General features: G+C 37.6%; 1 protein-coding gene across 5 annotated transcripts; it reads right to left on the bottom strand.

Annotated features, from left to right (window-relative positions):
* Positions 1-416: 416 nt before the first annotated feature.
* On the bottom strand, positions 417-17,949 carry arfip2b (ADP-ribosylation factor interacting protein 2b). Of its 5 annotated transcripts, none has more exons than XM_059351581.1 (10): positions 17,613-17,949; positions 14,492-14,602; positions 10,939-10,995; positions 9,408-9,516; positions 6,690-6,776; positions 5,602-5,717; positions 5,252-5,473; positions 4,933-5,090; positions 4,033-4,207; positions 417-3,924 (listed from the first exon to the last, which is right to left on the bottom strand). In XM_059351581.1, exons 2-10 carry the CDS (start codon positions 14,588-14,590, stop codon positions 3,769-3,771), a joined length of 1,179 nt encoding a protein of 392 aa, XP_059207564.1. In that variant the 5' UTR covers positions 14,591-14,602; positions 17,613-17,949; the 3' UTR covers positions 417-3,768. The 5 variants fall into 5 exon arrangements, with proteins under 5 accessions (XP_059207564.1, XP_059207559.1, XP_059207562.1 ...); XM_059351576.1 differs by lacking the exon at positions 6,690-6,776 and adding an exon at positions 8,157-8,213 and having other exon boundaries at positions 17,613-17,947; XM_059351579.1 differs by lacking the exons at positions 6,690-6,776; positions 10,939-10,995 and adding an exon at positions 8,157-8,213 and having other exon boundaries at positions 17,613-17,945.
* Between the last annotated feature and the right edge of the window lie 3,165 nt (positions 17,950-21,114).

The raw sequence follows: 21,114 nt of genomic DNA, 5'->3' as shown, positions 1-21,114 counted from the left end.
TTTATATCATCATTTTCCTTGCTATTAAAAAAAGAGCACAGGGAACAGCACAACCGCACAATAAACAAAATAGTACTGCTAAAGTTGACACTATTATCCAAAAAAATGCAACTTGTGTGTAAAAATAAGTGAATTGCTGGTGCCGATTCAGAAATGTATTAGTGATACTGGAAGAGGTAATTTTGTTAAAGTTCTAGTTATCTTGATAATCAATCAGGATCATTTAATTACAAGAGAAAGTGATAAATGTTTGATCAACATTAATTCTTAAATACCTACGTATGGTTTTAATAACAAGATTAAAAGTTTTACTTGACTGAATCCAGGTTGTTTCTCTGTTTGCATGCAAGAAAAAGCACATTGGGCCAGAGTGTGATGCAAATGAGATGAAAGAGCAAGCAGAAAATACAGCCAGAGCATTTGAAAATGTGTACTTTTAATTTTGTTCCCTCTGGGTGGGGCTGGGACTTTTCAGGTCTGAGTGAGGAATGAAGGCAGAGTATCACATAAATCCATGACACAACTTCATTTATCATCTTAAATACCATCATGTGCAATCATTCATACAGTACAATACACCAGCTCAGCCTAGAAAATATTGATTGTACACAAATAAAATATCTCATTTTTTATAAATCTTGGTTCTCTCTCAACAACAATCTAAAGACTGCTAGTAAGAGTGACTTTAAATGGTTTGTCACAATTTTTTAATTTACTGGAAGTTTCACAACTACGAAACAAACTATTGCCACTCATTTTGGTGTTGGGTTTCGGAATTTCAAAAGGAGCAGGTTTGGGGTGGGGGGAGTCACATTTTTAGTTTATATTGCTGTGTGACAGTAGGACAAACCAGGAGCTGGCCGGTGAATCTGCAATTTTAGCCCCAAGTGAGGCCAAGGTCTTACTGTGTGACTTTTCCAGCCAGAATAAAACACACCCATTTAACACACTGACACATATGACTTCAGAAAACACAAGCCAAACAAATCATAGAATCAATTCTTGATATCTTTTCTTTAACAAAATTCCGATCCTCTTCCTTTCATAATTGTCCTCAAGAGTGCAACATCGAAAGGAAATCTCACCTTTTGGATTCTGCTTGAGCCAGTTCTTAAAAAACTAAAATCAACAACAGGAAGCATGGTGTCATTATGCCAGTCCATGCAAGCTGGCGCGCAGAAGGCCAAGAGAAGAGCATCAGTGCATTCACACATATCTGCACTTGTACTTTGGATCGCTGCTGCCATGCAAATACAGAGGAGACGAGAAGCTGGAGGACTGACCCGGTAACTGATCACAAGTTCAACTCAGCATGGAAAACACATTCATTATACTGGATTATCTTCATTTGACGTCACAGAGGGTTTGACACTAGGAAACGAAACAACTTTCTATCAGTTAGTTTAGAGCGTCATCTTTAGGGGTGTCTGGATCAGAAATTATTCCAAACAAGCTTTCAATTTCAATACACAAAATCAAAAAGAGGATTAAAAAAAACATCTGACCATATGGCCTTAGCGTGGCACTTTCCAGAAAAACATGGCAGCTATACCACACTTGATATCACATGTGATAAAGAGTTTGAAAATGTAAATGTCAGAACATTAAAGCAATGACATGTTGATCTTTAAGAATCAGTATTCAATAGTTTAACATGGCATAGACTTCAGCGCTGTTAAATCAAACATGAATTTAATAAATTGTGACTACAAAAAATCCAGTCTAATCAAATCTTAAATTTGGAGAATGGTGACACCCCTAGTCCATGAATGTCATACTCATAAATCAAGTAATTTGCACAAACCAGGAGTTTCAGGGTACAAACATGTTGATTCCAACAGATTTAAACATACATTGATCATAATAAATACAGTGATGCATAAAGATTCAACATAATATACAACCCCGATTCCAAAAAAGTTGTGAAGCTGTGAAAAGAAAAAAAATGCATCCAAACAAAAATTTAAACATTAACCTCTTAAAACCCACCTGCCTGGGTAGGTTTAGGCTTAGGGGAAGGGTTAGGATTAGACCAAATATAATTTGGAATAGAAGAACTGTAATGCCCAAATGCATGTCTTAGGCTTCAACATCTTATAGTTTCTGCAGCTTTTTTGGAATAAGGGTTGTACAGTGTGTAGTACCATGCCATTATAGTACAACCGTCTTTTAATTGTCAACAATTAATGATTGTTTACTACCATTATGCCAAGACATTTCACTGAAAGTATATGAAACAAATGATTAGTGTTGTTGTCCCATTCCCCATCTACTAATTTACAAGATTTTATGTTGAATTATTAGGATTAGTATTATTAGACCGCTACAATAATCTTCAGTGTGAAGAAAGGTTACCATAAACAAATATATTCTGCTTCACGGAGACTGTAAGGTGTGACCGTAGATGTCAATGACAAGTCCTCGTTAACTTTAAAAAGATAAACAAACTTAAGACAAAAACACATTTACAATGAATCAATGCATCAACAAACAAAATGTAATAAATTCCTTCTGAATACAGTCCGTTAAACGATTAAATAATGGAATGAATCCATTCAAGTTTGCTGGATTTTAACTGACTGATGGAACCATCTTACACAGTTCAACTGTCCCTTAAAAAGCCTCTTCAGTCGACAGTGAGAATGAACCAATCAGCGACCAATGAAAACAGTGAACATCTCTCTTGATTCTCTTTGGGTAAATAAAATACAATTAGACCCCAACCGGTATAACGTTGGGAAGCTGTGGCAGTGTTTCTTAAAATGATTGTTGCATATATGAGTTGAAGTCAAAAGAACTTTCAGGTTACGACTGAAATCTGAAGCGTTTCTGATAGTTACAGACTAAGCACTGCAGTATTTGCAGTCTAAAGCACCAGCACATGTTGCCCAAACAGTATACTGTCCTTCATTATCAAGCATGTGACATACAAGCTGACTACAACTAAAATAATTACAAAATAAACAGTCAAATTAGGCAAAATCTAATCCAAACACAGCATTGTGTTTTTTTTATAAGCTACAAACAATCATATACTATTTATTTCAAAAGTGAAACAGTACTTTTAATTTGAAATGTACATTGATTTGAAATGTCTGGACATTCCTTTCCAGTGTACCATACAAATCCCCTTCATGTGTGAGAGTAGTTTGAAATCTTTTCCTGAACTTATCTTTCTTCCTGCAGGCCACGTGTTCGTTAGTTAGCTCGTACATAAGGAGGCACATGAGGAGAGTGATAAGGTCTGGAAGAGTTTTGATGTACTGTTTGGTTACATCGGAGTGTGTTATCATTTTTCCTTGTCGTCTGTCTCCATTAACAAGATGGTGTAGGGTTGAAGAGGGTTGAAGTTTAACTCTGCGATCACTGGGAGCACTTGAGGAGTACAATAATGGCTATGAACATGACTAACACAGGCCCACACAGCAAAAACAGCGTCGAGATAGGAGGAGGTTAAGTTGAGTAGGAAGGGAGAGACGGACAGTTCCTCTGGGAGCAAAGCACAAAGAGAAGGTTAAAGTGAAAAAAAGGGAAGTTGGGGAGAGGCACTGAAAGCCCCGACTGTTCATGAAACTGGCCACTTGGTTTTCTTGCTGCATTTAGCCCACTCATCAATAATACCCTGCAATCCATCTGTCCAATCATCCAGTCACACGCTCGTCTCAAGTATTTGTATGCGTTTCCCTCTGTAGTGGTCCTCTATAAGTTGGGGGTTTCAACAGGTAACAGGTGGAGGTGTACAAGAAAGAAGCCCACAGCAGACCCTTCTCACTGCTCCTCTAACCAGGAGGGCTTGTCAGCCCCTGGAGGCCTCAACTTTATGTTGAACTGCTTCAGCGTCTGCTCCAGCTGCTGCTGGTTGCCAGCAAAGTACGCCGAGATGGCATTATGGAAGAGGAGGAGCTGCTTATGCATCACCTTCACCTGAGGCAGAGGAACAAGGGAGCTTAGTGCATATTATCACAGAGACAACATGCTGAGTGAAACCTGGCTGACTTTTTCACTTTGAAGGCTTATATTATGTCCACTAACCTTATTCTCCTCCAGGAACTTGAGTTTAATGATGACGTCCGAGCGGAGGCGTTCATACTTGTCCTTCTGGAATTGGTACTGTTGCTGAGCAGCGTCTATGCGGGCCATGGCTACGGCGTCCCTCGGACCCAGACTCAGTTCCTCCAGGTCTGACCGGTAAGCATCAAACTCCAGTCTGTTCACAAAAAGAGGAAAGAAAATAAGAGTTTAAAAAAGCCCTAAAAACTTCACTCTATACTGTTGGAGATTGGGTCCTACATGAGCACAACATCCAATACATATTATAGATTACTGTATTTGCGTTTGTTTGTGTTTCTTTGAGCCAATCAGAATTTAGTCGGATCTGAATAAGAGTGAGAGAATGAGAGTTGATGCTTGGTCACTGTCAATCAAAACTGATCGAACAGCAAATTAGCTGAAGTGTTAAACTCTAACACGTTCAGGCACATTAATAAACAGGTGGATGTCATTACAGGATATATTTCAAAGATCCTGTCTAAATAGATATTTTAAATGTCATAATAGAAGCTGCTCACAAAGAAGCATTCCATGCGGGCATTAAATGTCATCTTGTAGAGAAGGAACAGTTTCCTTGCCTTGCATTTAATTCAATGAATATAGTTATTAACTCTGTCAGTGTGCAGATTCAATCAGCCTGGCACAACCGCTGCTCAAACCTGATCTGTATGTTCCTCGCAATTATAATAATATTAGTTTCACTTATTCCCATCCACTCAGCATGATTTTTGTTCTGCTTGTTTAGTCTCACATTAATGTGTAAATATATGTCATTCTTTTTGTTACAATACAGATATTTAATTTAAACGTATCACAGGGTACATCATGACAACATCAGCATGTATGTGCTTGCTGAATACTTAAGGTGCTGCATATTCTTACCTGGCATTTTCATACATCTTGATTGTCATCAGGGTGTCCTCCATGGTCTTGTTGACCAATGTGTTGATGCTGGACACAAAGAAGTTAACGGCACCAAGTAGAGTCTCTCCATTCTTACACAGCAACTTCTGAGTCTCTGCATTGTAGCCAAACTCATCCTGTAAAGGCAAACACAGCAGAACACCAATGGTATTAGTACTTTTCAATGTTGCCTACATTAACATATTATCCTACTTGAAATATGTATACCTTAGATTTGAGACCATTAAAGCTACATGAATAGATTTAGATTAGATAGAATAGATTTTTGAAGCCTCACCCGCAGCTCTGGAGATTTCTGACTGAGGTCAGCAAAGGTGTCACCCAGCGCATGCTGCGTCTGCACCATGTTGTAGAAGTGGTTGGTCAGCGCTCTGGCCAATCGCAGCACATTCTCATATTTCCTTTTAGTGTCTCTCAGCACCTCAATCTGGGCCTCCAGCTCCAGGTCCACGGTCCGGGAACCCCGACCGAAACGCTCTGAGATCATCTGCTTTGTACACTGAAACAAAGAGGGAAGAAACAGAGATTAGTAACTGAATGCAGGACATGGACGGAGGGGTTCCTAAAAGAGGATCCTCGGGCACACACTTTATATCATGGAGCTCAACATTTCAGAACTTCAGATACCTTGTAAGTGTTGAGACCCCACTTCTTCACTGTTTCTAGTTTTTCCACAGCCACACCACGGCTCGCTTCATCTGCCGTCATGGACGAGCTGCTGCTGCTGTGGTGCATGTTGGAACCTGAGAGATGAGACCCAAATGTAGAAACACAGGGACATGGTAAACAACAAACACAAGCAAACAAAAACACTTTAAGGGTAGATGAAAACATTTAGCTCAGCAAAAAACAGACGATGTAAAGAATCTTAAACTACTTTACCCTTGTGCATCACTAGGGACATTTCTGGCTTATCAAAATTGTTATCATTTTGGCTGTGTTAATGCATATGCCATATATATATATGGCAGGGTGTGAGTTCAGTCCTTAAGGACAAAAATTAAAAACCCATCAAAAACCCCAATTCCACATAGCCTTTCGTATACATAATATAATTATGTTTTTGTGAAAGTGGGAAATATTATTAATAGAGTATTTGAGTATTTTATAATTAATTTAGGAAAGGGACATTTTGTAGGGCCCCCTAGCATTTAGTATGAAAGTATTTTTTTCCTATAAAAAACAATATGTATTTTGTAAACACACTGCTATTTTAAAGGGTTAAATTCTAAAATAAATATGATTGGTAGTTATGATCAGCACTGAAGTTGGTTGAGATATTTAACTCAGTGAAAGTGAAAAAATATATATATGCATGTAATTGTTCTCTAAGAACATCAGAACAACTTTTTCAAAAGGATGCACAAGGGTTAAAGTACATTTAAACTGTGCTGCATTTAATGAAGACTGAGAAAAGTTTCTGAAATCTGTTTGCAAACTTCCAACCCATATCCATCACCATTACTCATAAAACTGCTGTAAAACATGCAAGAGTGAGCAAGAGTTAATGAGTGAGTAAACAGTGGGAAAATGCAGAGAATTAAGCTGTGAGAAAACATTGGACTAAGGAAAAAACATTAATATTATACCCACTAAGTTATTTTTACTGAGCTGAAAATACTTTAGATTTCAGGGATATTTGGGGTGACTGCTAGAAATCTGACTAATCAACAAAGCCTGTAGCATCCAACTTCAGCTCTCCCTCTCCCCAGTACCTTGGTATTCATTTGATTGGCTGGCTATGTGGCAGACCAAAGAACTGCTTGGGGGAACGCTACTTCGCCTGGCCTTCGTACGCAGGTCTGTGAGAGTGGGTGGGTGGTCGGGTATGGATGAAGGATTGGGTCAGGGTGAGTATGAATCAGGGTAGGGTGTTGGAGTGGGATTTAACATTGTTGTTTTTTTATTTTTTAATATGGGAAAGGTTTTTTTTTTCAGGATCAGGATTTAAAATAATAGTTAGATATTTAGGGGTTTGGACGTGAAGTAGTTATTGAGGTTGAACAAGCATGCCACAAAATGGAATGATAACGTGGGAGGAAGATTGTAGGGAGGAGCAGGGAGACGCAGAAAAGACAGACAAGTAAGACGACAAAGCGGAGAAGAGGAGGATGATGAATATGGAGGAGGAGATGGTGAAAGGGAGGTGGAGGACAAAGATAGACATGCATAAAGATGAAAAGACAACATTTAGTGCATGACAATGCAGACAAATGAGTGATGATGAAGACGGGGGCACTTTGAATTTCAGCAGCACTAAATTAAATAAACTGTATCAGCTTTTCATTTCAATGCAATAAATGGGAAAAAAAAATATTATGAGAAAATTGAGCAGAAAGTGCAGACCCCCAAATGGATGAGCTTAAGACTGCAAGAGAAACAGACCACAAACAAGAATATTATGTAAAAGAAAGAAAAGCCATGTGTGTGTGAGGAGCAGGCAGATTTGAAGGTACTGCTCCTCTTTCCACTGAAAAGGAGAAAATGTTATGAAGATAAAAGGGATAGTGAAGCTGGTGCCCAGCTATCATAGGCCCTGTCACACGTATACAGATATTTTTTTTAAACAGAGGATCATTTTCTAGAACTAGAACGTAACTCTAAATGCTTGCTGGGCCAGTAGGTGGCAGAAGAGTCAAAATACCAGAAAAGAAGATTCTGAGCAAGCAAAGTGAACTTTTATTCTTTACATTAACAAATAAGACACTAAAACAACAGTTGGCTATGTAATTATGTCATTATTTTTAACATTTGATTCCTATTTAATATCGAAATTCAACTTTTATATGTGGATGGACAACAAGGTACTTAATAAATGTGAACAAACTAGAAGTCCATCATTGCCGTTTCTGGTGCATGCACATAATAACAAAAATGCAGCAATGGGCACGTGGACAAGAGGCAAAAATGTAGATGATAATATTTGTTTTCAAAAATATCTGTATAGGTTGAAACATGGCTTAAAACAAGACACCCTCATTTAAAAAAAGCAACTTTCCAAAATGAGACAGCCATCATGTGAGAAAATCTAAATCACATCATGTGTATTGTAGTTAACACAGAACATTTTGCATTTACAGAATGCATTTTCTAGATCCTTTGAACACCTCCCCAAATAAATTACTATCACATTTTGGAAATAAGCTCTTGATCATTTATAATTATTAGGTCTAAGGAGCAACCTATAGCTGTAACTGGGATCCTTTTGTTAAACTCTGCATTGTAGTGCACAGCCGGGCCTAAGAGAGAGAGAGAGAGAGAGTGGGACAAAGATGCAAAAATATTAATACGCATTACATAAGAAGCAAAGACGGTGCCATTTCCTTTTGACACAGCTTATTCAGCTACACTGCCAAGGTCAATGTCTTGAACAAGAAAATTACATTAATCCCTTAGTGGAACTTCAGTATCACAACATGAGAAGAAAAATCCAAGACAAAGTGTAATAGATTGTAAGTTTAACAGCAAAACCTGATCTCCTTATCAGCCAAAAGAATACAGGGTTAAACTATGGAAATGTTGATGAACTAGCTCCAAACTATTGCCAGATACATTTGATAATAAACTTGACTTTCAGTAGTGTTACAGTACGGTTAGAGCATATCTAGAAATGTGTGATGATCTTTAGTTTTTGCAAATTTCTCAGTCACTACTGAGAGTGTTCAGTCTGTTTAAACAGTGCAAGGGGCTGCATTGATGTTGGAGAGCTTTCAGGTATCTTTTTAAGGCTTTTAATAATATATACAGTACTGTGCAAAAGTTTTAGGCAGGCGTGAAGAAATGATGTAAAATAAGAATGCTTTTATGAAATAGAAATGTTAATAATTTATTTTGATCAATTTACAAAATGTGAGTGAACAGAAGAAACATCTAAATTGAAGTCAATATTTGGTGTGACCACCTGTTGCCTTTTAAACCAGCATCAATTCTTTAAGGCAGTTTTTCACACCTGCCTTTTTCACAGTACTGTGAATATATTAATATTCATTAATATAACAATATGGTTTTTCCACCAAGTCTGGTGATTATGTTAGTTGTTATAGTTGCATTTTTTAAACACTGACTCCAGTAAATATATTGCTTATTACATTAGAATATATACTTTGGTGCTCCCATGTGGTTGTAGAAATCAATATAGTTCATCATTCACTCCCTGCTTACTTTCATTGCTGTACAGAGAAAACCCATAAAAATATACAGACCACAAAGGCACATTTTCAGATACAGTTGAGGCTAGTGAAGCTAGAGATCAATCAGAGCAAATTGACCACAAATTAATAGCAGACCCATCTAACCGGAAGGATGATAGGAGGCTCCAGAAATAAAGGCACAGCCCAGAGTAAACAAAGAAGTCCACATGGTACAGCAACTGTAAAGCTGAGAAGAGACTGAAAAGATGAGTGTGAGAGACGAAGGGTGAAGGAGGACTCTACCTTTGATTGAGCTGGTTGGGATGATACCCTCTGCTGTCCCTCCATAACCCCCAGACACAATGCTTGTTTCGTTGAGATTGGGACCTGATACCATCACCTGTTGTAGGTCCTGCAAAGTTTAAGTGGAGAAATAAAAAAAAGAACAAAAACAAAGCAAAGGATAGAGGGGTTTTGGGTGCATATGTAGACAGGAGACTGGAGTGTCAAACTCAGATGGTGTAGACAATGTAGGTTAAAGGTTTATTCACTAGAGGGGGACAAACACTACTATGTTAGGAAGGTTAGTCACAATCTCCAGGCAGTGTCAAACTTCAACCTAAAGTTCCCAGTCACTAATCAACCCAACTGATGAAGCAAGCTACAACACCACAGATGTGACAGACCTCGAGCCTAAGCAGCGACCTCAATGACCTAAGCAGCAGGAAATGCTCAAGCAAACTTTCTTCTCCTTCCCAAATAATCACAGAGAAGCTCAGGATCATTTTGTGTGTTTTCCTTAATTTAACTCGCTGTTCTCTGTTGTTTGCCTTAGTGCTCAAGTATCAGCTAGTAAAGAAAAAAAAAACATTCAGGAGGAATTTATGGAAAAGGAAAATCTGAACTGAACAGATTTCTTACTTTAACAAACCATATGTGAGCCCTGCTATGGCAATAAACAGGTTTAGATTTACCTCCTGCCTCCTTTTATTTCATTTGTTACAATCGCTGCAGTTAACTGAGAGCAAAGGCCTGTATCCTACATTGTAAAACGTAAACAGGAGCATAATATATAGGACACTTCCTGAAAGCTTGGGCTTAGACTGTAAAGTAAGATTGTGATCAGGAAAGTGTAATCTCTGGAAGGGAGTCAGCTATTTCCTTTTTGTAAGAAGGACCAAAATGTACGTTTATTACTCCCAAAAAGAAGTAAAGAATATAACTGTTGTGATTTGTGCTGTTTGAGGTTAAATAAGGACTCATCAACATGATAATGCAAAATTTAAAAAAATGCATCTAGGCTCTGCTTCAGGACGTGGTCGGCTCTCTTGACTTTTCACTATGGCTTCAAAATTTAAACAGAACAAACGCAGCCAATTCATATTAGTAGTAGTATGACATGATGATAATTAGTATGATGCCGTGATCGTTTTGTCAACCAACACGTGTTAAATTAAGGAAACACACACATCCACCAAGTGCACACAGAATCTAGGCTAGATTAACTCTACACACACAAGAGAGATGATTTGGAATAATCACATGGAAAGAGATATTAATGTTGTGACATAAGTGTTGTGTTAATACCACTCAATTTGAGGGACATTACTCAAAACATGTGGAGTCTGAGAGACTCCTTCTATCTGGAGTTAGTTAGAGGCAAGTTAACAGGCGGCACAATTCAAGCTGCACAGTGGTTTGCCATAAAAAAAAATGAAATTTTGTGAGATAAACCAACGTAGTGATCTGAGGCAATTTAATGCCAAACCACTGAGCAGTACTACACACTAACAAAACACACACACACACACAAATGCACGGATGGCCTGCTCACCCTGGTGCCTCTGGAGCTCCCTACTTTCTCATCTAAGCTCCACTGCAGTTTTGCAGCCTGCACAGAGATGGAGGAGGAGGAATCGACAAACACAAGAACAACAACAAAAAGAAACAAACAGAAAAAGAAAGGAGACAAAAAAAGAAAAATCCATGTCTGAAATCATGAAACAAGATAGAAGGATGTAAAAAAAAATCCCAGAAAAAAATCATCATAATGTCCACAGACAGCAGGGATGGACGATGGAGAGCAGTGATGACTGATATCACAGCAGCTCAGGTCAGGATTCATCATTCAGCTAGTTTGTTTATGAACATGTACGAACATGTTGTGACTGATATGTTGTAGCTCATCACTTTCCAAATATAATGCATTTGCCATGATATTATTTCATCACTGTCTGGACAGAAAGTACTGATTGTGATTCAACGCTGCAAAAATTAGGATATTTATTAACAAGACATCAAAGGTGATATTAACATTTAGAGCCCGACCGATATGGGGTTTTTAAGACCGATCTATAACTAATCTAAATTTAATAATAATATATATTAATATAGAATATTATATATATATATATATATATATATAATATTATAAAAAAATAATAATATTAATCTATAATAATCTATAACCGATATGGTGGCCGATTTATTTTTTTGAGCTGGAATGACCTTTTTATGTGGACTGTGCACCGATTTTTCACCACCATTTTTTGGTTATTGTATTCATTAACATTTAACATTGAATTACACTGTCAACCAATTGTAAAAATGATAAGTGATAATATAGAGAATAAATAGGAATAAAATAAATAGCTAAACAAACATAATTAATATTCAGTTTCAGTCAATTGCTGATTATGTTAAAAAAAGAGAAAGAAAAACAGCTAACACCATTTCTAAATCACGTCCAGCAACATTTTCTGCATTATGTAATGTGTAAAAAGAATAATGTCATATCGGCATTGATAGTCCAATATTGGCTGATAATATCTGTCGTCAGGCTCTATTAACGTTAAGAGAAAAAAATCAAGAGGGAACTGTGTACACACAAACATTCACACATACACTAAATTTGAGCAGCTAAACTCCTGTCAGCAGTAACATGTTACCTTTCAGTCAAGCGACAATTCATCATAGCTACAGTGGAATTTCTGTAGCCTACAGCTATAGTTGCACCATTCCCACTCTTGCAAATATATTAAAGATACTTGAACCACAGACACCAAACACCAACAACCAACAAAACACGTTAAAAAGAAGCTTGTTAAACTACATTTTTCGTCTTTCTTCCAGTCTGTGTATGTTACTGATCTGGCATGTGTTGGGGCATCTGTTCAATGTGGGAGAGAGCTGACGCAGACTCTGATCCCTCCCTGGATACTTTGTTGACAAAGTGCCTGTTCCTTGAGATGAAGAAAACTACAGCACCTTTAAGTCATCAAAAAAATCATCCAACTGCCATTTTTTAACAATGAGGTTTAGTAAACATTGGTGGAAAGCAGAGGCTCTGCTTTAAAATGCTACAAACTGCTGTTTTCAGAAATAACTGAGCAACTCTGTAATTCAATAGGGGTGTCCCCAGATTAATAGCACAAGTAATCACCTATGAGACAGTGTGCATAACAGTACAAAAAGCTGCTGATTGTCTGAGCAGACACCAGTGAGCCACTGTGATACATCTGATGCTTTTGCCAGGATGCTGCTGGCAGTCAATCCCATCTCTGTCACTGTCAAGCTGCCAGTCCCTCGTCCCCGTTCTGACAAAAGAGCCATGCTACGACATCTGAAACCAGACTCCTGCTCTTCCTTAACCTGCCAATCTTATTCTCTACGTGCACGAGCGACGCAGACAGCTGCGGCTTTTAAACTGAGCACTGCAGTGCAGATATCAATCTGATTTTCAGAGAGAGGGCTTTCATCCAAGGACAAAGCGCAGCCAGTTTCAGATTAATTGCAGAGTTGCTATGACAACTGTGTAATAGCCGGCGCTAAACAGTGCAGCTAACCATTTCGCAAGCATGAGCACTGTAAGGGAAGTCACACCAAATCATTTGTGAGCTTGGTGAGAGGGTAGGGTTTTCTTCTACACGTAGTTTGGAGAGCAAACAACAGGATCCTCCAGGATCTTCACTCTGTTTGTTCAACAAGGTGTGCCCGAGCACGCAGGAAAACAACCTGTTCTTACTCCACCTCTCCATTGTTTTTTCAATCTAACTGACTCTGGCTACAGCACTCCTGGAATATACTGAACAAAATGTTGGTTCTCTGCCACTTTTGCTTTCAAATAAGGCCTACAAATCCCCACTGAAGAGCAACAACTACCTCTCAGAGTTTAGTATTTCAGGTAAAACACCTCATTTTAAGGTTTGCCAAATACTGCAGAGATGTGTAGCAGAAGCTGTTAATGGGAACAACTGGCTCCTAAAGAGACCGCTGGACAGCAACACCTGATTTCCCAAAAGGCTCTTTTTTTCACAGTTGTAGCTAAGCAAGCTAAGCAACACAAGGGCTCCTGGTTGTGTGTGATGGGCATAATATAACACAATAATAGTAAACACAGTCAGAGAACAATATGAAAGTTCACACAACAAACTGGAACACATCTTGTGGATTTTTCTTTCTCTGTGGATCTTTCTCATGTGAATACAGGTAAATTAAAGCAAAGAGAGACAATAATAGTAGTGACTAACTACATTCATACAGCCAGTGTTCTAGACTGACAAAGTTATTTACTAATGACATTAGTCTCAAAAGATACTGTACATATTACCACAGGGTAGTACTGTGGATAGTATGAAAAGAGCCGGCTCAATTAGCTGATCTCGTGATAGCTGAGAACAATACCCATGACCACAGTGTCAACTTTAAAGAGCTGAAGGCACGCATTTCTCTGTGATAAACCAACCGTAACACCACGTAATGACATCAGGCTTAAGAATGTAGGTTTAATTCTCTTCAAGTGCTCTGATGCGAATGATATAACCTTTATAGATAGCACTATATCAATGATTACATCATCAAGTTAAAGCTAGTGTTAGAATTTAATTTCCTTAGGAGAAAACTAAGGAAAAATGAAGTGGAAATATCTGGGTGCCTGTGGACAGAACTGAAAGTCACTGATCAATAAAGTATAACCTGACAAAAAATGCAATTCATAAACAAACTATGAACGGATATGTATCATTTTTTTAATATTTATAAATTCTGTAAAAATATTTTATGCAAACTAAAACAGCTGTAAAGCGTCAACAATAGTCTGGCAGTTGAAGAGCTTTTAATCTTTTAATAGTAAAAAACAAAAAGTATTACTGACAAGTAAACAAACAAAGAAAAAAACAACAACTCTGTAGTCTCTGTACTTCCTTCTGTTTGCTGCCGTTTGGTTTTGAATGTGCAAATTACCTTTCGTCAGCTTGGCAAGTGGGTAAACACGAACTGACTGCATGTTTGTTTGCTTGTGTAACAGCTTTAAATAGGTAAACAACAAACGACACAGGGTGGTCTCAAAGTGTTACAAAGTGTCAACTGACACAGTGGCTGTGACCCACCTGTTCCAGGCTGTCATCTTCTGGTAGTGTCCCTGTGTCACCATTACTGTTGATAGGAATCTCCATTGTGGCAGCTTTACTCATAATGCTGTCTGTCATAATGCACTATGTCTGTGGGGGGGAGGGAGAAAAGGAGAAAGAAAGACATAAACTGTGGTTACAACAAACTACTGTATTTAAACAAAGTGAAAAAGGCAGAGATGGAAAAACAATGAGGCCTAAATACTGCTCTGAAGAGGAGAGTGCAGACAAAACAGCCACATCATTAGGCAGATGGGAATATAATTGCCACAAATAAGCGAGGAGGTGGTTTTCAAAGAGCAAGGCTACTGCTCGGCATAAAAACAACACACCTATTGAAACCCCACGCTCAGGCCTCGCCACTATAATGAGCTTTCTCGCTGAAGTGGCCACTCTAAAGCTCATTACTGAACTGTATTCTAGCAGCAACTATTCCCTAAAACCCAGACTAGAGGGGTGATTGCAATATGGTTTCATCAATATTGTCTAGTCATACTGAATAGTCAAACTGATACAAGATGTGCAATCACAAAGGCATAATAATATTTTCAAAAATAGAATAGTAATAATGATTTAAAAAATGCTGGACAAGCAGTAATATAGCACCTATTTTTGGCTTGGACAGAAATAATGAATTCACAGCTTAATTTATTCACTCCCACAAACACTAAGAGGTCTGTACTTTGTGTGTGTGTGTGTGTGTTTGTGTGTGTGTTTGAAGAGAGTACAAATTATGGTGCAAATTAAGGCCAATTTGAGAGCCTACAGATGTGAAAGATACTTAACACTGTGGTTTACAGATTACAGAGCTGGTTGAGGGTTTGACAGGTAAACACCACACCTGAATAAACTCTAGAATGAACTGTAGCAAAGAGATGGCAGCCTTAACACAGTGCATGATTCATTATGTACTTGTGGGTGTTGATTGGCCTTTTGTTCTTTAGGACAGCAGAAAAAGCCTCAGGAAACTAAGTAGTATGTGTTGATGATTGCATCCTCTGCAACATAGTGAAAGTGGAGTTAAATGAAATATGCTTAAAGCAAGTGGCTGCTGAAAGATTAATCAGAGAACGACTAGTTGAGAAAGATGTTTCCTGATCTGTTGGAGACTGAAGGTTTAAATCATTGTGCTTAAAAAGAAAGCTAAGCCAGTATTTTTGGGAAACACAACAGAGAGGTGTATGAGATAAATGCATCAGTGACAAAGTAGTCATTTACTTATAGTGCATGATTGGAGAAGAGGTCATATTCAATTCAAACTAATTCACTAAATTAATTCATTGTAAATAATCTGTTTATAATTGATGGTTAAAAGCTGACGACAGAAGATAGTTAATCATGACTATTGTGTGCTGTGCTTTAAAACCTAGTTAATGTGTAATCTGTCTTCAGTGCCTCTGAATGACCTTAAATAAATGTTAAATAAATAACTACTTTATAACACCAAAAGCAAGGATTTATGCACTCATATGCAGCAAACCTCTAACTAAGAAGTTAGTTTAAAAACAGGATTTACTAAAAAACAAAACAAAGTCTAATTAAAATGTGGCTGACTGAAATTTTAACACAACTATATGGCAGGTATATGGTGGTAAGATCACGTTCTCGCTTGTTTGCATTTGCTCCGACCTCGTCTAAGTGGGCTTTTGTGGGCCATGCCCAGGCCATTTCCTGAGGAATGACATATCTTTGGTGACGTTAGACATTGGATGTTTTCCTTCTCTTGCTCAACAGAACTCAACAAGGAAACGCTCCTCTGAGACATTTCTCTACACGTGTGTAAAAAAAACTGGTTGGACATCTTTTTACATCTTTTTATTGTTCCTGTTAATACAGAGATTTTCCTGGATTCTCCATTTGTGAGACACTCAGCAAAGTTTTTTTTATCAGAGACTAAAGGTCTTCACAGACAGCAACCAAAGGCTGCTTTGCATAACATCTACATCTGAAATAGGCCGCGACCCTGCTGCATAAGTCTTCAATGCAGGCCGAGTCAATGTGAACTGGAAATAGAGCCAACTTGTTTAACTGTACCCCTTTCATTTTTTTGGTTGGGGGACAGAGGATTTTTAGGTGGAGATAGCAGGTCAACAGTAGATGCCACATATACATGGTATACAGTTTGAAAGCTGGTAACCTGAAGATTAATTTGAGGTGCAGCTTGGCACTGTATGCCAAGTTTTCTTAGTCAAAAATGTAATACAAATCAAGCAACTCATTAATTACACATGCAATTAGTGTAATAACATAACATTATGCCTGGGGTATATAAAGGCCATTCCAAGGCAAAGTTGTTGCAGCAATTTGGGGGTTGATGCAAAGACTTTAAAAAGCATCAAAAATACCTCAAGAATACCACATTAAGACACCAAAACCTTCATCTTGATATGAAATATTGACAGTCAATTATTAGAAATTGGCAGCTTCTTTTTTTCCTTTTTCAACACTCAATATTGTTGATATGTTTGTTGGTAGTATTGCCATTGTTATTTATGAATTTATTCATTGTTTGTTATGCTACACTACCGTTTTATCTTCTTTGTTGCTGTTGCTATTATTGACCAATTGATACTTACCACACCTGCTTGTTTGCTCGTTTTAAACTAAGTGGAAAAAAATTGATCACAAAAAAAAGAAATTGGCAGCTTCCAAAATTACGTGTGCTACAGCAGAGACACCGCTATTTACAGTTAATTATCATTACTCAGGTAAGATAACGTGAGTAAAAGTGAGGAAACTGGAACCACTGCACAATTTATCAATCGTGGGAGCCATGACAGGTGCACCAGCACAGGTGTACAGCTGCTCCCTGTCCAGCAGGTAACGCTTACTACAGGCCTCCCCGGTGGTTTCAATCTGCCCAGCACAGTCAGGTTTATCCCGGCAGTGAACTATAACTGATTATATTCGCTTTTTTGTTGACAACGTGTACCATATTGAGTCAGTTTTTCCGGCTTTCTAGAAAAAAAGGCCTCACATATGCAGCTGGTTCAAAACAACACGCTGAGCTAAAGCTGGTTAGAACTATGGTTAGAAATGTGAAGAAACAAAAGACAAACCATACCTTACACTGTAATATTTGAAAAACGGTTTGACTTACGGTGTGCTTGGTCCCGTCGTAAAAACAGAGCTGTTAAGGGAAGCTAGCGAGCAAAGCTAATAAGAGGCTAACGGCAGTACATCCCAGTTCATGCGCGGCTTACAGGAGACTGATTTGTCTTTTGTCAGTCCGAGGAGAAACCTGTCCGTGGGGAACAATGCACTGCTCTTGTTTACTCTTATTTCAGTGACATAGCCAGATAAAGCCTTGTCTGGCTGCGTTTATCTTCTGACTCCTCGTAAAAAACACCCTCTATCTTCTCTCTTTTTTTATAATGAAGCCAGGAGGAACGCTTTACGGAACTGACGACACCGAGGAATTCATTTAGCAGACGCGCTCCGCTTCAAAGATCGTTTGTCTATGGGAAGGTGGATCACTCGTTACAACAAAAGGGGCGCAATATTGTTTCGAATAAAATCACAAGGACAAATAAATTGACAATGTATCGCTCTAACCCCCCACCCCCACCCCATACACATACGTTGAATCACCATGACTAATTCGTAAGCATTGCAATTATTTCACTAATAATAATAATGATAATAATAATAATAATAGTTATGAACATTTTATTACTCCCAGGCTCCCACCATCTAGGTCACCTCACTTGAATAACAGTGTAAGTGGCAATTTGTAAAATGGGAAAAAATTATTATATCACAACTTATAATATCACAACTGATTTAATCAGATTGAATGAATCAAACCAGCTGATAATTTGTGACTTTTTTTAATTGCGCATCCATTTTACCCCCCTCTATTTTCTATTTTGTTCTATTTTTCTCAAATTGTGTCACTTCCACCCCTGACATTATGACATAACATCTTAAAACATTAAATCATGTTTAGTATTGTTGTTTATTTATTTTTGAATTACAAATGTAGTCATATTACATACATTTAAAATACTGCTCACTTGCCTCAGTGCCAAATATTGTCATCAGTAAAATAGCAGTTTTAAGCACAGAATTGCCTTTAACAAACTTTTTCTATAGATCTTTATTTTTCTCCTTTAGAAACTGCTTCAGCAGTTTCAAATGTAATTGTCAGCAGATTTTAAGCACATTTCTGCATCACATTTCAGAATCAAACATGGAAATATAAATGGAGTGAGAGTTCTTAATTTTTCCTCCACACGCATTTAACCCATCTTTGGCAGCATCCTGCAGGTGGTGTGTTTGCATGTTTCAGCAAGCTGCTGGTGCCTGCACGTTAACCCAGCGACGTGTTAAGTTATACGTGTTGTTTCATTAATTGTGCCTCAGGAGATAATAGGAATTGTGACCACCTTGTGTGTATCCAGAGGTTGGATGCAAACTCCATTGATTCTGAAAACCTGCCCCCCTGTGGCTAAAATCTATAAATTCACTTTGATCATGAAAAGTAGACACTATGACTTACTGTACCTTACAGCGTGTCTGAAATAAATATTTTTAAATAATCGTTTGTGGTTGGAATGCATGTTGTTACAGCAACGGGCTATACTTCTTCATGTTTACAGATTGGGGCAATTAATTGTAAATAAGAGAGTACCCATTGTATGGGAGCAAACATGTTTAACTCCTGCATGCCACCTCCACCTCAAACAATCAGACAATCATTAACATATAGCAGCTTCTTTTCTTTTTTCATGGTATGAGGCTCATTTTCAATTATGCATCTCTCTCTCCTTGTACTTGTTGCAGCCTGGGATAATGTTTATGTAGTGTTCAGTTATTTTGATATGTTCTGTGGATTCTGATGATTCATGTTGCTGCCAATTTGCGATGTGTTATGTTTAGGGACAGGTCAGTGATGGGGAGGGGTTGACCTGAGGGGATTGTGGGAGGATGAGTGGTGAAAGCGTGAGGAGTTGTGATAGACTATAGAGAAGTTGTTACTTGGCGTGGTTACGGCCGACAGTAAACACGTTTTCTATTGTCATTAATAAATGCCGAGGGCAATTGCCACCCTTGTCCATCTTTTAAATACATGTCCGGCCAGAACGTTACAATATTAATACAATTTCACGTGTTTAACTTATTAAAAGTTAAATTTTATCTCCAGAAGTGGTAGTAATGGCTCGCACAGCATTTATAGGAAATTTTTTAGTTAAAAATAACACAAATTTCTTAATTTTACACATTATTCGGGCCTCAATTACACAACGTATAATTTTAGGACTCCCACAAATGTTGTATTGTATTATAACATGTATTTATTATCCCCATTTCCTTGATTGTACATGTCTCCAGTGAGTTTTTAGGCTGCTTACGTGTCATTTTCACTTATGTGATACTCTTCCTTATCCTGCTTGTGACTTCCAAACTTCAGGCTGTAATTCAAGCAGAAAGTAATTACAACACTGCCCTCTGTGGGTAACTATCAGTATGTGATCTCTGGAGAGAAAAAAGGAGCTGGCCAATATTGTCATATGGCTTTTCCTTCAATGTGCCCAGCATTTTCAATAAAAATCCGGTGTGATTTTTATGACTGCTCTCATCGCTGCCATAGACACATTTAATGTAAAATCGGAATTCATATTTTAATATTTAATATTTATTTATCTGTGAAGGTTCATTGTACCGTACTTTATTTAACCAGCGTGATCCATCCAGTATTAATACTTAATCACAAAGAGTTTTAAAAATAAACTAAAATAAATAAAATATGTCGTAAATTGTTAAATGAATTACTCTGTAAGACAATTTTATTGCACATCCATTTTTAAATCCTTTTTTATTTGCATGCATTTTCATCACATCCACTTCATCAATTAATTTTTGTTACTTCTATCCATCATTATCTTGCAAAACAGATTAGAACATAAGGAAAGTTTTGTATGTTATCTAATAATAATAATAATACACTTTATTATTCAAATCACACCTTTCAACAAGCAAATTAACAATGTGCAATATACAACAAAAACATTTTCTTATGTTATTATTTTAGGAATTTATATTTTAATTTATTAGTTAAGTTTTTTCATCTGTCAACATTCAATGCACTTCATCTACCCAGAATTAATACTTCACATGGAGTTTTATACATTAAAATCAGAAATTATCCAATCCTATTATTGTTTTCCTTATGCGTTTATCTACTTATTTAACTTATTGCTTAGTCAAATTTTACAAATATTAGTCATTCACTACTTGTGGGGTTGCTAAAAGTATGAAGAACTGAATGATGAAAAAATGATAAAACTTAAAGCACACACTTCTTACTCTCAAGTCTGTAAGCTGTGAATGAAGCACTATGAACAATGTTAACAGTGCTGGATGAGATCCTACAAACACTGAAGGGCTGAGGGGATTCAAATCGCTTCTGCAGTCAATCAGAGTGTGAGGAAGGAGGTGGAAAGTGAAAGCGAGGGGAAGAGTGAACGTTTTTATTAATGAATAGATTGGACCCTGAAAGAAGTGCGGTGCCAAAAGAAACTCTCATGGTATTTTTTGGAAGGGGGCGTGAAATGCCATATGGGAATGTTTTAGTAATGGAAGTGTGCATGAATACAGAG

The sequence above is a fragment of the Centropristis striata genome, chromosome 15, assembly GCF_030273125.1.
Source record: "Centropristis striata isolate RG_2023a ecotype Rhode Island chromosome 15, C.striata_1.0, whole genome shotgun sequence".
Lineage (NCBI taxonomy): Eukaryota > Metazoa > Chordata > Actinopteri > Perciformes > Serranidae > Centropristis > Centropristis striata.
The sequence above is the reverse complement of the archived record's forward strand: the minus strand, read 5'-3'. Positions and strand labels throughout refer to the sequence as shown.

Excerpts from the sequence above, each read along its gene's own strand:
- arfip2b (XM_059351581.1), bottom strand. The coding sequence starts at position 14,590 with ATGACAGACAGCATTATGAGTAAAGCTGCCACAATGGAGATTCCTATC. Across the intron at positions 5,718-6,689 it reads CCAATCAAATGAATACCAAG|GTTCCAACATGCACCACAGC; the intron begins GTACTGGGGAGA and ends CTCATCTCTCAG. Across the intron at positions 5,091-5,251 it reads AGAAATCTCCAGAGCTGCGG|GATGAGTTTGGCTACAATGC; the intron begins GTGAGGCTTCAA and ends TTGCCTTTACAG.